The sequence below is a fragment of the Oryzias melastigma genome, linkage group LG22 (assembly GCF_002922805.2).
Source record: "Oryzias melastigma strain HK-1 linkage group LG22, ASM292280v2, whole genome shotgun sequence".
NCBI classification, from domain to species: Eukaryota; Metazoa; Chordata; class Actinopteri; order Beloniformes; family Adrianichthyidae; genus Oryzias; species Oryzias melastigma.
The window spans coordinates 2,619,560-2,635,684 of NC_050533.1; the positions used below are offsets into that span (position 1 = coordinate 2,619,560).

General features: G+C 39.7%; 2 protein-coding genes across 2 annotated transcripts in view; one reads left to right on the top strand and one right to left on the bottom strand.

The window, feature by feature from the left end:
* Positions 1-10,492, bottom strand: part of hectd1 (HECT domain containing 1) — a 34,024-nt gene extending 23,532 nt beyond the window's left edge. The window contains exons 1-8 of the mRNA XM_024277944.2: positions 10,237-10,492; positions 4,110-4,216; positions 3,665-3,814; positions 3,348-3,582; positions 2,291-2,518; positions 1,936-2,217; positions 1,596-1,866; positions 1,422-1,498 (exon numbers count right to left, since the gene is read on the bottom strand). Coding sequence (XP_024133712.1) covers positions 1,422-1,498; positions 1,596-1,866; positions 1,936-2,217; positions 2,291-2,518; positions 3,348-3,582; positions 3,665-3,804 — 1,233 coding nt within the window. The 5' untranslated portion in view covers positions 3,805-3,814; positions 4,110-4,216; positions 10,237-10,492. The remainder of the gene's footprint in view (positions 1-1,421; positions 1,499-1,595; positions 1,867-1,935; positions 2,218-2,290; positions 2,519-3,347; positions 3,583-3,664; positions 3,815-4,109; positions 4,217-10,236) is intronic.
* A 1,833-nt stretch (positions 10,493-12,325) lies between these two features.
* hikeshi (heat shock protein nuclear import factor hikeshi) lies at positions 12,326-13,884 on the top strand. Its single transcript, XM_024278293.2, has one exon. The coding sequence runs from the start codon at positions 12,889-12,891 to the stop codon at positions 13,480-13,482; it is 594 nt and encodes a 197-aa protein (XP_024134061.1). The 5' UTR covers positions 12,326-12,888; the 3' UTR covers positions 13,483-13,884.
* The last annotated feature ends 2,241 nt before the right edge of the window (positions 13,885-16,125 follow it).

Here is a 16,125-nt window from a genome sequence, read left to right on the forward strand (position 1 = left end):
CTATTTTAGCAACATGCTAACATTTTTGACTAATTTAGTTTACTTAGGAATTTTAGGCTATTTTAGGATATTAGATAGTATTTAAGCAACTTGTTAGCTTTTTTGGCTAATTTGAGATCTACTGAAGTGTTTTGGGCTAATTTGGAGTTTAGCTCATATTTAAGCAACACACTAAATTTTTTGCAAAACTGGCATGTAGTATTAGGGATTTTTAAGCAATTTTTAAGCTATTTCAGAAATTTAGGCCAACTTCAGCACTCTTTCATTGTTCTTTATTGAAATTTCCAGTCTTTAAGCAAATTTTACATTTTGCATTTTCAGCAAATCTCTTTAGCAATTAAAGTAAATTGAGTCAAAAAGCTTCAGCATCTTCAACGACTACTTTCAGCAAAAAGCACTCACACTAACATTATCAAAGGTAAGTTTTGCTTTTTGCATGTGTTCCTGTTAGTTTGATTTTAGTATTCTGAACTTTTGCTACATGAACCAAAACATTAAACCTCCAGACTCCTTTATTAGCTCAGCTCTTTGTCCTACATTGTCTTTGGGATTAACATTTTTCCTTTTCTTCTGCTCTAAAACAAAGTTAAGCTTTCCTTATCCAACAGTTCCTGTGTTCCCAGTTCTGGATGTTTATGCCAACAAACACACTTATTTAGTGAATTATATTCCATAATCATATTTGTAAAACATTAAAGAAAATACTTTATTTTTCTAGAAGAATCTTGTGTTACTAAGAACATCTGATGCCATTTAGGGTTTAAGTTTGAGAAAATCTATGTTTTTACGGTTATTTTTTGCTGCCATGCAGATCCCTTCATTGGATCCAGATGATGAGCAGACTCGGCGTTTTTTGTTTGGCTTGTGCTCCCACCTCAGAGTTTCAGGAAAATAAACACCAGATAAGCAGGAAACTGTTTGAAAGTCACCGTGACTTAGAAGTTCCTTATTTTTCGTTGGCATTTGAAGAGATACGGCCACAGAAAGGGGAGAAAGTGAATCATCTTCTGATTAAATTCTAATATGAAACATGTTAGTTTATTGCAGAAATGTTGCAAAATAAAGCAGGAACTTTTGCTTTTATAGGTTTAACTTTCAATTTTGCTGCTTAACCCTTTTTAGCCCAGAGCTCCAGTTTTTATGTTATTTGATTTACTGCAACTTTTCAACCATTAAACACAACAATTCTAATAATTCCAGTAGATTCTGGAGGAGAAAAGCGGCTCAATGAGCCGCTTTTCTCCTCCAGAATCTACTGGAATTATTGTGTTAATGGTTGAAAAGTTACAGTACATTATAGATTTTGGTGTTTAAGCATCACTGGCGACGCCTCAGGCGTTAAAGGGTAAAAAAAACACATTAATCAGCATGAATCTGTCCATATAAACTCTAAACTCCAGTTATTTTAATTATTTTTTTACCATTTCCTGTGTGCCAAAAGCTGAGGCCCAGTTCAGCAGCGTCTGTCCGACGTCGTCCATGAAGTTTACTTCAAAAGCTGAAAGAGAACGAGCACGGTTATTAAAAGTCTTTGACAAACTTCCACCTGAAAGCAGAGGCTCATGGGAACTGTAGTGCGACAACAGCTCTCTCACCTCCAGTGTCAATGGCGTCTATCAGGGCGTCGGTGTCTTTGCTGCGGATACAGTCGATGAGCTGTCGGTGTGACCGCTCCCCTGAGCTGTCCAGGCGGCGAAGCCCCGGGATCCGACCCGCTGAGCCGGCGGTGGACTTTGGCAGCGCTTTGCGGCCCTCGAACAGAAGCACCAGCAGCAGGTCGACCAGCCGCATGGTGTCCAGCACGCAGCGCTCGTCCCCTCCTAGCGCAGACTCCATGGAGTTGGGGAGCGCCGAACGTAGCAAGTCCTGAAAACCAGGTTCTATTTTAGAACGTGAAAACCTTTAAAAATAAATTAATTAACTAACTGGACTCACGTGAGTGACCACCGGCGAGCCCCGGCAGAGCGTGGACAGCAGGCTGACGATGGTGGACACCTGGTTGCTCAGTTTGGAGTCGGGGGCAGACGGTGTGGCACCAGTGGAGGGCCGACCCGGTTTACAGGCGGAGGACGAGCCCGACACGGAGCCTCCAGCGGCCGCCATGCGGGACAGCAGCTCCTCCGTCAGTCCATGTTTGGCCAGGGGGGCGGGGTCTACACCTCGACGAGTAAACCGATCAGCCAATGAGGCGAAGCAACGCAGAGCACCGTCTGACACCTGCAGGACAGGAAGTGGCTTTAAGTCAGGAAGCTGGAATTTGGACCCGCTGGTGAAGGTGGCGCCTGGTTACCTGGTGATCCTCGTGTTTCAGGAGGCTGGACAGAGACTCCACGCAGGTCTCCAGAGAGGAGTCCTGTGGCTCCATCTTGCTACAGAGGCGAGACACCACCGCCATGGCGGAGTGCAGAGTGTCTTTGTGGACCAGGTGACCGCTGTCACGAATGAAACTCAACACGCAGTTCAGGCCGCTGGCCTCAAAAACGGCGCCGGACTCCCTGGTACAGATCAGCTCCAGCACCTGCAGTCACAGGTTTGAAACTCAAACAACAGTCCTGGACAGCTCTTTAAAGGCTTCTCTCGGTAATGACTGTTGGTCCAGGACAGAAACTGTTGTGTTTGTGGCGGCTCAGGACAGCACTGGGGGTGCTGCACTGAAGCTGAACTCTATTCCATTTAGCTGCAATGCAGATGCTGAAAATGAGTTTACATTGAGGGATCAGGCAAACAGAAATCCTCCATGAACACAGAACAAAGGATGAAGAAAAAAAAGAATACAAACAAATGTGTCATCCTTAGGTTGCAAGACAGCGCCTGAACGTCAGCATGACACTAGAGCTACCACAAACGATTATTTTAATAGTTGACTAATCACAGATTAGTTTTTCCAATTAGTCGACTAATCGGGTCAGGCGTAAACTGGATGTAAAGCACACATCTTAACAATCATTAGCTTTTAACTAACTACAAATAAAGTCAATTAATATGATAGTTGATGACAGAATCCTGAGAATGTGACCTCTGACCTCCGTCTCTGACTTAATTAATACTTCACATAAAGCACAGAACTCTTAAGGAATTACTACAGGTGTTTCAAAGTTCACTGATCATGATGGAGGCATATTTACTACATGTTTTCTGATTTAAAATAGCAGGAATAACTTCATGACGGTTCTGGTTGTCTGCGCTGAAGAGCTTCAGGAACAAACAATCATTTTAGGACAATCTGGACAACAGTAACTATTTGTAAACTGCTGGATCAACCATCCATGAATGCTGAGGTCAATTTGTCACTGAAAATGCAGACTTTAGAATCTCTATTTCTCTGATTCTACAGCAGAATCTCTTACTTTAACACACTGCTCAGCCAGATCCCTGCTGGTCCTGTTGTTGAGCTCCACCACCACCAGCCGGTTGCACAGGGCCTTTATGGCCCCATCCACGCCCACGATCCTCCGCGTGCATTCTGCCGACACGTCCAGGTAGTAGGTGATGGCTCTGGCCGTGACTTCCAGCACGTTGTCCGGAGCGCTCTCATCCAGGAAGATCTTACACAGAGCTGGAAGGAACGTTCGAGGAGGACACCTGACAGACAGGAAGGGGAGGTTCAGAGGTCTGAGCTGACGGAGGCGAACGCACGAGCGGTTCTTAAAACGGGAAAGCTCACGTCTCGAAGCAGCGGTCCACGTTGTCCGACATGAGCAGCAGCATGCAGAGCTGCTCCAAAGCGATGAGCTGCATGTCCCGCTCATCGCCCTGACCCATCTGCAGCCACTCCAGCAACGTGTCTGGGTCCACATCCGCCATGATGGCAAGCCTGGCACAGAAACACCACGCAACTTTGATGGAGTTTGTTGTTTGATTGTAATCATCATAACAATCAGTCAAAAACCTGAGCTCAAAATCAACATTTCTGTCAGAAAAGTTTAAAGTTGTTCTTTTTCTGGATTTTTGCCTGTGCAGCTTCAGGATTTCACTCTCCAAAAATGTCCAAGATGACCCGAAAGCATCACTGGAACCAGCTGCATCGCACAGCTTCTTTTTTGGGCGACAAAGTGGATCTAAATTTGTCCCCAGTGGCCATCTTAATAGTTGAAAGATAAAAGGCTCACCTGGCTGTCCTTTGGCTGCCCCGTCTGGCTCAGTGCCCGATCACTGGTCACAGCTGAGACGCTGTTTGGTATTCATCCAACCAATGAGATGGAGGGGGGGCAGGTCTCTGTGGATGACAGAAAGAGAGAGAACGGTGATGCAAAATGGGATGTTATCCATCAAGCCTGGACAGAAAGTCACATCAAAAACGGTAAAAACTCTGATGTTTGTCTGATGTGAAGATACCGATCAACAAACCAGTCCATAAAACCAACCAGATGTGATCCAACTGAGTTCTGTCAGAACCTGTTAGTCTATCGTAAGAAAAGATATTCATGAGAGGAAACCATTAAGACGAGAGAACAACACAAAAGACTCTATATCAATAAACACATCACAGGTTTATTGGATCCAAACTGATCTTCACTGACATGCTCCACTAACTATTAACAAAACACTCAAGTTCGTTTTAACAACTTTTGTACTTTTGAAAAAGAAAACTCTTAGTTTTTATAAAAAAAATAATATAACAAGTATTTTTGAACCAGAAAATTCATTTGGTGTTTCAAAAAAAGATGTCATAAGCAGAAATGTAACAAATAAATCAATGTTGAATTTAATGAGATTTGATTGTAATTTGAGTTGATTTGTGACCATGTGAGTCTAAATCAGATTAGTTATAAATGGAAATGCAATAAGCTTCATGAAAAGGCCTGAACAAACATGGCAGATGTGCGGTTTGTTAGAAAGGATCATCAGAAAAAATTTTCATGGGCAACAAAATCTAATTTTTAGGACACTTTCTGTTCTGAAAGGAACATGGGAACACAGTGGGTTTGGAAAGTTCAGGTAATGTTTGAAAAAGAACTTCTGGTGGACGTGAACGTCTGAACACTTCAAGATGAAAAGTCACCCCTAATGTCGACTGTCAAGCATGAAGATCATTCATTTCCTGGACTCTGAAGTGAGAAGAGAATGAAGAAGTCCTTCACAATCAAGCATTTCAGTCTAGGTCCATCAGTACAAGAGCTAAACCTGAACTCAAACTGGGTCACAAACAGAACAAAGATCCAGTCAAGGTCCAGATCTGACTGAGATGATGTGGTGAACATTCAGTTTCATTCTGAAAAGTTTGTTAGTCAAAACTCCTCAAGTTACACACTGGAACAGCTTTGTTTTCTGGAGAACCAACCAAGTACAGGAGTGAATTATTTTCAGATGCTGGTAAATTATCTGAGGGCACAGACAGTTAGGTTGCTTTATTCCGTGGCAGATGTTAGCACAATGAATGAGCTGCTTGTTCCCATGGGTCCAGAAGCTGTAGGCCTCACTGCCTGAACTTGACATGACTATCGGGAAAATGGTGTCAGTGTAAAAAAAAAAAAAAAAGAAAAGTGAGCATTTGCATCAGCTGATCAGAACACTAACCGGTAAATCCACACCCCGTGTAGTTATGTGAGTCGTGCTGAATGCAGACAAATCCATTTAAACCTGTTGGTGGAGGTGCTGAAGGTAAAAACATACGTGGAAAATGACTCAACATTATTTGGCACAAGCATCGACTGCATAATTCACTGGACATAGCAGCCCCTCCTATCAAGTACTGTCAACCAATCAGGAGTGAGCTTGTTCCGGCTTGTTCGAAGCCCACACCCCTCCCACTAAAAATGGCGTGGAAAAATCTGTCAAACGTTAAGAGGCGGGGCCAGCGGCAGCCACAAGCTTTAACTGGGGCATCTGATTGGTCAGTTTATAACTTGAAAAACTGGTGATAATGAAAAATATCTTTAAAAAAAACATTAGGATTAGAAAGAACGTGTTAAGAAGGAAGCATCATAGGAAGAATGGTTAATCTGACAAATAAAATGACTGAGAAATAACTGTCCGTCTCTCAATGTTAGTCTTTGGGACTTTGGCCTTCTAGTTACCCCCGGGTACGTCCTATATGGAAGGCTGGGGGTTTGAGCTGTCCATTGTTTTTCACGTCTATCCTCTGCCCCCAATTGTCAAAAGTCCTTTTTCACTTGCACGCAGAAAGTTTTTCTGCACCAGAATCCCCGCGAGCGCACATGACCAAAATGTTGTGCGCGCTGAGATTCTGCTTAACCTCATTGAAAACTATAATTTTAACTTTTTCATTTAAGATTTCATTTGGATATTGGAGTGGGGGGCAAGGGAAAATTGAATATTCATCACTCTTTTCTCTCAGTTTTTGTAGATTTGGTCTCCAGACATGTAAATGTCATCAGAAACTACATGTTTTTACATCTTTGTTTATAGATGTATTAGTGTATACTTGTGCTTTGAAGTACTTTATATATGTTTTCTCAAATATGTTTTCAAGTTTCTCCAAAAAGTAATTTTAGTCTTTTACCTTCTTGTTTTTTCCTGTTATTTTTTTTCCCACTTTACTGGTCTGAAAAATGATCTGATGTGACCCTAAAACCTTGAAACGATCCGAGCCGTGAGTTTTGTGATCCGTTACACCTCTAGTGAGTATTGTTCCTTCTATAACCGTGTACATCTAGCAAGACATAAATAGATAAATCTTTATTCCAACTTGAGTCATGTTAGTCAAATGTATTAGTTTTACAGGTATTAGAAATAATAAAATAAGCATTTTTTTAAGGAAAGAGGAAAAACCTGACAGGTGGAGTGTAGTCACATTAAACTGTTGTAATGTTGCAACTGATGGTCCAAACCAAGAGGTTTTTGACTACCAAGAGCGTCTGAAAAGGTTTTATAAGATGAAACGTTGACGAGTCAAATGCTCTGCCACAGGCTGTTCATTGTGCAAATGAGTAGCCGAGTAGTAATGAATAGATGTTTGTTGTACAATCCCATGTTCAGTAAATGTCCATGGATCTGACAGTTTCCACGAGGTGTTATTTACTACAAAGCACTTAGAAGAAAAGAAAGAAAGAAACTTGGAATAAAATAATAATAATTGGTCCTTTTTTATTTGTGTAAATATACCTGCTAAAATAGTTAATTTGTAATACATTTGCTAAGGGGAGCAAGAGTTAAGGTACGAGTCTGAGGCTGTGATGAGACACCACCACCACCACCACCCAGCATCAGGGAGCAATGGAGCCAGCTTTGGCCTGATTTGAAAGAGCTGGAGGTAAGACATCTTCTATGGGTGACGTCAATACCTCGCTTGGTCCAGTAATAATGTATATGTCTATGAGTACAAGATATAAGCACAACAAATCTCACTCTTACACACGTAGAATACTCACTACTGAAAGAAAAAACAATCGAACGACTAATATGAGAACAAATGTACTTAAAACCTCAAAAAGGTGAGGAAAAATGTCAATATCATTAGTGGTGATTCCATTACAAATATGTGCAAAACTGTAAACATTCTAGAAAAGTAAAAAAAACAACATAATTTTGCAGTTACATGTTTCCATTCAGTCATACTTATGCGCATAAACACAAACTAACTCACACGATAAGTCATTCAAAAACACGATGTGAACAATACTTTGATTTACAGCTGATGCATCCAAATTTCTAACACAGCACCACCGCTCATCCTCATCTATTAAAGGAGACGTCGGAATCTTATTCAGGCCACGGAGTGGTGAGCTAGATTTTGGAAAATTGTGGTAGGAAATGGTACTTTGTTTATCTCCAAGGGAAAATTGCATTTACAGCAGAGCACCACTTTAAAACAGTCAGAATAGAGCAAGAAAGACATTTACAAAACAGTCAAGTGCCAGTTTGATGTGTTAAAATATATGTGATATTGTAGCATTTTATGTTAAATGCTTACATTGTCAGAACACCAAAGAAATTGGTAAAAGAAAACTATAATTGGCATATGAGAACAGTTGATGGTTCTGATCAGAAACAGGCAGAAATCTCCTGATTTTCTATGTGCTGTTCAGAGGAGCGCCAGACTCCAGTAAAGATATTGATCCGTCCATTAATAAAACAGCATTTAAAGAGCAATCTGCTCATGACAGCAGTCTATTAATAATGTTTCAATAATTTACAGCATCAAACCACAAAAAACGCACCGCAAACTATTTGATACTTGCAAAGATTTAAAACCTTGTTTGTAGAAATTAAAGATATTCCAGCAAGTTGTCAGTTGTTTTAACTTCTCTTTGCCCTAAATCTTCCCAAGCTTTTCTCTAAATCAGCACTTTTTTTTTGCTGGGATCTATAAATAAATAAATAATAATTTATTATTTTATTCTTGTTGCTCCAAAATCTAGACAAGACAAAAACTTGAATTTAGACTAAAAAAAACTCAAATTGCACTGTTATTTAGGTCCAATTTTCAGGATGTTATTTTAAAGTTCAATAAATGTTAAACTGGTATCCATTGTCATTAATTTGGAAACAAAAATGTAGATTTAAGTTCAAAGAATAAGGGCTAGTTTTACATTTTATGAGGATTTATTACAGTGGGGCAATTTTTTTTTACTATGATTCTTTTTTCACTTTGTTCACATTTTGTCCTAAAATAAGTCATTTCCACTTATTACACTAGTTTTTTTTGTCCCTGTAATCAAAATAAATTACTCAAAAAATAAAAACTATTTCCTTAGAACTGACAAAAAATACTTTTTATTTAGCTATTTTAGAATATTTCCCCTTTTGAATGCTCTGTTTCTATATTTATTATTACATTTAAGTAAAATTGACTTGCTGCATGGACAGATAAATTTACTACTTTCTAGTTTTCTTTTTTATTTTTAAGGTACCTCTTGTAGTGTTGTACACACTCAGCAGCTAAGATTACAGCAAGATTGTAAATATGATATTTGCACGATAAGCTAAAATAGATTTTTGCTTTGTAGGCTATTCCTGAATGAATTTCAGGTTGTTTACATGTTTTTTATTCACCTTCAATATTTTAGTACTCCACGCATTCTGTTTATTTTGGGTTAATGTACTCGCACAAAATCCAAAAGTTGTGTGTCAGTTACTGTACTTGCAATGCAGGAAAACAAGTTTGTTACAAAGAGCAACTTTAGAAAATGCTGTTAATTTTTGATATTTCAAACAATTTAAGTACTAAATATAGTGGAAATCTATTTCGTGTTTAGAGTAGAACATGTTCTAGTGTGTCTGCTTTGCTCAGTGCTTGAAGTTTCTAAGAAAACCTGTTTAAAAGAAAAACAAAACGCGTCTGAATGTTGAGAATCTGTTTGGGGAAATTTGGGGGACATAAACGCTCTTGGATGTATATGTCTCAACTGAATACGGTGAACAAAAGTTACAGTATTTTGTGTTTACGTGACAAAAGTACCAGAAAATAATCAGAACGGGTGATTAAGTTTGGTGACTGTTCAATTCCCGGCAGATGTTTTAGTCCCTGTTGGCTGCATGTGTGTCACAGCCTGATGTGAGCAGCTGTGATCCGAGACGTCACGGATCCGGGGCAGCACGCGCTGTTGGCACGGTTACAGCTCGGTGTTAAAATAAGACACAAACTTCCCTGCTCCCCCCTTTAACTCGCGGGGCTGTGACTCCCGGTTTACACAACGTCAACAAGCACACGCACAAACAACTTGGGTTTATTAAAGAAGAGAACACACAAAAAACTGCACTGCTCAGCAATGTCTGGCGGGGCTAACGGGGTAACAGCTGCCCGATTATTTTATCAAACAACATAAGAGGATAGAGCCGAGATCTGCTGGTAGCACTTAGCCGCAAAGCCGGAGAACATAAAAAGGAGTTTATTTCGATTATCGACAGTGAAATTTTAAACAATTCACGAGCCTATCGCTGCTGATGCAACACCAGTATAAACTGGAAATCTAAAACTGTCCTGAATGTGTGTCAACAGCCTCGAATGGTGGCAGATGTTAGCTTGTGTTAGCCGGTTAACGGTCATTAGCACGGCAGTAGCTTATCTCAATCCGAGAGTGCCAATTTCGGCTTTTCACTAAAAAGTTAGTCCAATATACCTTCAATTGTCACATTTATTCTACAAAACACAAACTATCACCGCGTGAGTCAATCCAGTAGTTTCGTTTTAATGCGCTAAAAGTGCTTGTGGCCTACTACAGTGTAAGCGATCCGCGGCGCTCGAGTTCCGGGAGAGCCGCGAGGCCGCGCAGTAACTGTGGACTCCCGTCGCAAGCGAAACCGGGCCCAGGCTCCTCCCACCTCCCCTCTTACCTTAAGGACGAAGTTTTTCTCCGTCAAAGAAACGATCCGCCGCGCAGCTATTATTCGCGTCCACGCGAAGACGTTCCGAGTCGTTGGTGTCGCCGGTGTTGGTGCTGAAATCAAGGCACTCCCATTTCTTCTGAGCGGATCACAGGCGGCGACACAGTTCAGCTCAGCGGGCCGGTAAGCAGCGCTCAGCCGACCGGACTGAGAGCGAGAGCTGAGCCAAGTCTGCGGCGTTCAGGGCTGCCGTCGAGCTCGGAAATACCAACACTCAAATGCCCCCAGGGGAACACTGACTGCAGAAAAAAGGTTATTTAATGTGCTGAACCATAACATTAAACTAACTCAACAAAAATGTAGTAAAGGTAAACCCTGCTGTCTGTATTATTTAAAACTCTTACAGTAAACATATTTTCTGTGGCTCTAATTCTACACACAAATGATTGATTTATTTATGCAGTGTGTCAATAGAATGCTGCAGACAAAACCCTGAACCATCTTAACAAATGATAGACTTTAGTGAACATTGTGACCGTGCACGAGACAAAAGAAGATGAATGTTTCTGAACTGTGGTGGAAATTTTTACCCCCTAACAGGTATGCTGGTAAACTGAGACGACTAATTGCTTTAGTATCCAATTAAAGACACTCCGTGTATGTCATGAGCATGGAAACTTGTAGGTCGTAGAGTTTTCAGAGTTAGTCTAACAGCAGATCCGTCAGAATGTTTGCACTTAAAGCCTGGAAACTTGTGCACATTCTTCAGATGTGTGTCTGAGGTCAAGCACTCAGCTTTTTGCCGTGTTATGCTCAGTTCATGCAGAGGAGAGCCCAACACCTGTGGTGTAATCGCTGCATTAGTTGGTCAGGATAAACGTGGCGCATTTATCTGCTCCCACAAAAACAAACCTCAGACAATAAGGTGGTTTCTGCACAACCAGTAATCATCTTCCTTTGTCTGGTCAGGTTGTGACACTGACTTGTCAGCTGCTTCTTGACTCATCTTCATTGCTGATGAGGCCTTCCACTCTAATGTCATCAGCAAACGAGATGACGAAACAGGAAATAAATCCGCCGTGTGTCAGCAGCTCGCAGAAGTCAACTCAGTTTACCCCCCAGAGGGGATCCTGCTCTGCCGTTTGACACTTTACTGCTGATCCGGACAGCCTGGCGTCTCAGGGTTTGGAACTCCAGGATCCTTTGGAAACAACCATTTGAGTCCAGAAAGAGTTTGGGGTTCAGAAAAGGACTAAATTGTAATGTTTCCAAGTGAAACGTTAGTCCAAAAACGAGAGTCCCACAATCTACAGTAGGCTGGCGGATCAACACCTCCTTCAGTTATGGATGAATGAGATCGAAAGCAGGTTGAGGGTCTGAGGATCTGCAAACTCTCTGGTTCAAATGGTCCCAGATGAGCAGCTGAACAGGAGAAGATGCCGCTAAAGCTGAGAAAATGTGATGTCTAAAGCATTAAAAAAAGCAGCAAAATCTTTTCTTCAACCATTCTGAATCTTATATGAAATGTTTACAAAAAATGTGTTGACAATATGATCCTGAACTGTCAGAAATGTGGTCATATTGATATTAAAGTAAATCCAACACCTGAAATATATTCAAAATAGAGCAATTTCCTTATAAATTAATGAAAAAAGTTATATAAATTGCACTGTTAGTGTTAAAAACTCTTAGTGTCAGTTACACTCCTGCTTCCAAAGTGGATTTATTTAATGTAACAAGTAGATTTACAAACAATGATCAAAAGTTCAAGTTTACAGTGGAGACTTTTATAAAGATCTGATGAATCCTGATAAACCTAAAACATTAGAGGACATCATAAATACACGTAACCATTTAAGTTTCAAACTTCTATTTCAATCAAAGCAGAAAAGTGTCCATCTGTTTAAAATTTTAGACATTAGTAGTTTAATAAGTAGAGTTTATATGTATATTGTTTGAACACATTTTTAACTCCCAAAATTACAACATTTTGTGCAGAAACACAGAAATTGACAGAAAATCTTTGCTGATAATCATAAACAAGTAAGACAAAAAATGTCTCCCCAATTTTTCTTATCCTTTTTTCTGTATTAATTTTTCATTCTTTTTATTTAGCATTTTCAGTTCATTTATATTTGGCTGCTGTAATTGGTGCTACCTAAAGTAAACAAGCAAAGAAAAATTGTCAACTTAATTCTGAAAGCTCAGCAGAAGTTTGTTTCCTGGGTTCTACAGGGTTATAAAACAGAGAGAATGTGTAAATTCACAAAATTTCACACATATGCTTGTATGAAACAAAAATAATCTAAAGGTAAATCAAAACAAACACTCAATAAATAAAATGTAACCAATCGGATGAAGTAAAAAAAAGATTAAAGCTGTAAAAATTAAAAATATTCGAATATTGGAGATGATAAACTCTCAAGTTTTAAAATAAAAATAGTGATTAAAAAATAGACATTTTCATACACAGATGCAGATATAGTGGGCAGTTTTGAATATGGCCAGCAGGGGGCAGCACCACTCCCTCAGCGTGCGCGTTCCACCATAGAAGAAGAGTTTTCCTTCAACTTTTTCCAGCTTTTAGCTTCGGCTAATTAGCAGGCTAACGGACCTGTGTGGTTTTGGGTCGGAACCGGGGCTGACTGTGGCTCGGCAGGGATGTTCGGGTGTCTGGTCGCCGGCAGGCTCGTGCAGACGGACGCGCTGCAGGTCGCCGCGGACAAGTTTGTGTTCAACCTGCCGGACTACGAGAACGTCAACCACGTGGTGGTGTTCATGCTCGGCACGGTGCCGTTCCCCGCCGGCATGGGCGGAGCCGTGTACTTCTCCTTCCCGGATCCGCTGAGCGGCGGCCCGGTGTGGCAGCTGCTCGGCTTCATCACCAACGACAAGCCCAGCGCGATCTTCAAGATCTCCGGGCTGAAGGCCGGCGAGGGCGGGGCGCACCCCTTCGGCATGATGGCGGCGGCGCCGTCGTCCGTGGCGCAGCTGGGCGTGTCGGTGGAGACTCTGGACCAGCTGGCCCAGCAGACGCCGGTGTCCAGCGCCGCGGTGTCCACCGTGGACTCCTTCATGCAGTTCACGCAGAAGATGATGGAGAATCTCTACAACTTCGCGGCTTCTTTCGCCGTCACGCAGGCGCAGATGACGCCGAACCTCACGGAGACCTTCATCCCGTCCAGCTGCATGCTCAGGTGGTACGAGAACTTCCAGAGGAGGATGACACAGAACCCGAACTTCTGGAAAAGCTGAGCAATCCATCAACCAGATTAAAACCAGAACATCTGGATCTCAGAGGAGCTGCTGCATCTGATCTGCTGGAAAGTTCTGGATTTTACTGCAAAGAACCAGAAACTGAGCTGCTACTAACACACCTCACATCCCTGGTCGCTTCTTTCTTCTAGATGTTTGGAGTGTTTGTGTGAAAAGTTCCACACTACAACTGTTGATGCTTTATCAAGAAAATCCATCAGAAAAACTGAAGAAGTTGGACCAAAACCAACATCTAACCTACTTCTGGATGATTCTGCAGAATGGTTTTCTACATAACATGAAGGACTGAGTCTGGAATCCAAACAAACTCATTTTTATCTGGATTTCTTTTTTCTTTTTTGTGAATGTTTGCTTAGAAAAATAAAGTTGTTTGCTTTCTTATCTGCTGCCAGTGACGTCAACAAAACACATTCCAGCTCTGCCCCATTGAATCTTGGGAAATGAAGTCGAGAGCAGAACTCTCCTGGAACCATCATTGCATCAGGTTTTGATGCCTAGAATGTGAATTAAAATTAGCATTCATGAGTATTCTGGGGTTCTATGTGAACATAAAACACTAGAGCTAGTCTGAATGTGTGGAAATACAAACAATCGGAGCTCCAGCGGCTAAAACTTAAATGAATTTTTACAGCTCAGAGCATCAACCATCTTTGGTACCTCCATAAGTCTCACATTTACAAACTTATTCTATCAGAAATGTCTATTACTTATGAAATGACAGAATACACATCTTTAGTTTTGTGTAAGGCCTACCCTTCAATTTCCCAGAATTCCCAGCAAACTTCAGATCAACTGTACCAGTAATTAGATTTAATGTAGTTGTTTTAAAGAGTTTATATTATTCCAAAAGTTTCCTTTTTCTATTTAAAAACATTTCTTCAAAGATTTTATTCACCCCACAAAGGGAAAATTACCAAATAATATTTTTTTTCTTTTGCAGTTATTAAAAAAGAACAAAACATGAATAATATTAGGAAATGTTAACAATATGAGAAACAAAAGTCAAACAAATTATTAAATATTTAAAAACCTTTAAGAGGGCTGGAAGAACAGGAAGTCATCGGAAATTGGAATTAAAAAGATGAATTTATAAAAAAATAAATCACAAGTCTTTCCTCTAATTCAAATTTAACGACTAAAGAAGCTTGACATTTTTTCTTCATTATGATGTTGATATCTCTAACTTACAAATATACATATATTGTCTTATTTTGTTTCAGTAAATTTCTTCAGAGATTTTATTAAGATCAAAACAGTAATGAAACGCTGCAGTATTTTTATGGAACCCTTTCAGGCACAATATGTTTTTTTTTTACACAAAGTAAATACATGTATATATATATATAATACATAATATGCTTAAATTATATATATATATATATATATATATATATATATATATATATATATATATATATATTATGTATTTCCACAATTACGTCACATAAATGGCAGTAAAGCTGTAGAGCTGTAGAAATGATCATGATGAACTGGGAACGGAACTTCTCTTAATCACCGCTAGGTGGAGCCAACACACCAAACACGCTCACTGTCTTATAGGTCACGTGACTGGAAGAATGGAGGAGAAGGTTCATTCAAACATTCAAAGACAAAACAAATACAAAAAGTTTCATGAACTTACGTATTATTTTTTTTATACATAAAAAAAAATAGGAAAAAAAATCTTTTTATTTTTGAGACATGGAGTTTGATCAGTTTTTTTGGGTCTCCATCATAAATGAAACTCATCACCCAAAGTGTCCAAAGTGTCTTAACTATCAAATGGATCATTTTTGTTTTTATTATGAGATTATAAAGATGAAAACACATATCAGTAATAAAACTGCAAACTTTCTAAAAATGCCATTTTTGTTTAGATATTTAATTATTTTTTCCCCTTTTGGAACCGTTTATGCTTGAACTGAAGGATTACTATAATTAAATGTGTGTTCAGATCAGTCAAGGTTCAGTGATAAACAAATAACTTTAAGGAGTCTGGAGAAAGGTTGATGTTGATTAAGTTTTATAGAAAAAAAGAAGAAGAAAAATGAATAAATAAAACAACAATGTAGGCAGCTGCAAAATTAACTAAAAGAAGGTTCTCAAGAGAATCATCAGAATCCGTCACACGGTAGGGGTCTGCAAACCTGCAGCTCCAGAGCAGCATGCGGCTCTTTTAACCCTCCTATTGTGGCTCACTGGTTAAAGAAAAATTAATTTTAAAAAGTAACTGTAAAGTTAAAAAAAAGTTTATTCCCAAAATCCTGGAGGACAGTACGTATCAACAGTCAAACTAATACATGTTGACAGATTTTTTTAGCTCAATTTCAGGTCAGTAAGCTCAACCAGAATCAAGAGACACCAGATCATGGGACAGATTTTCTATTTTGGAACAAATTTAAGAATTTTAAATGCAACTTTAGGGTTAAAAAATACAGCAAGGGTTGTTTAATTAGCTCTGAATTAAGTTTAATTAGTTAGATTTAAACATTTTTGGTTTAGATGAACCTCAAACAGTCAAATAAACAGGAAATAAAGGAAAGGAAATATCGATTTAGTGAAATATTGTGATACTTGTATCCAGAGGTGGGACCAAGTCATTGTTTTGCAAGTCCGAGTCAA

Excerpts from the sequence above, each read along its gene's own strand:
- hikeshi (XM_024278293.2), top strand. The coding sequence starts at position 12,889 with ATGTTCGGGTGTCTGGTCGCCGGCAGGCTCGTGCAGACGGACGCGCTG.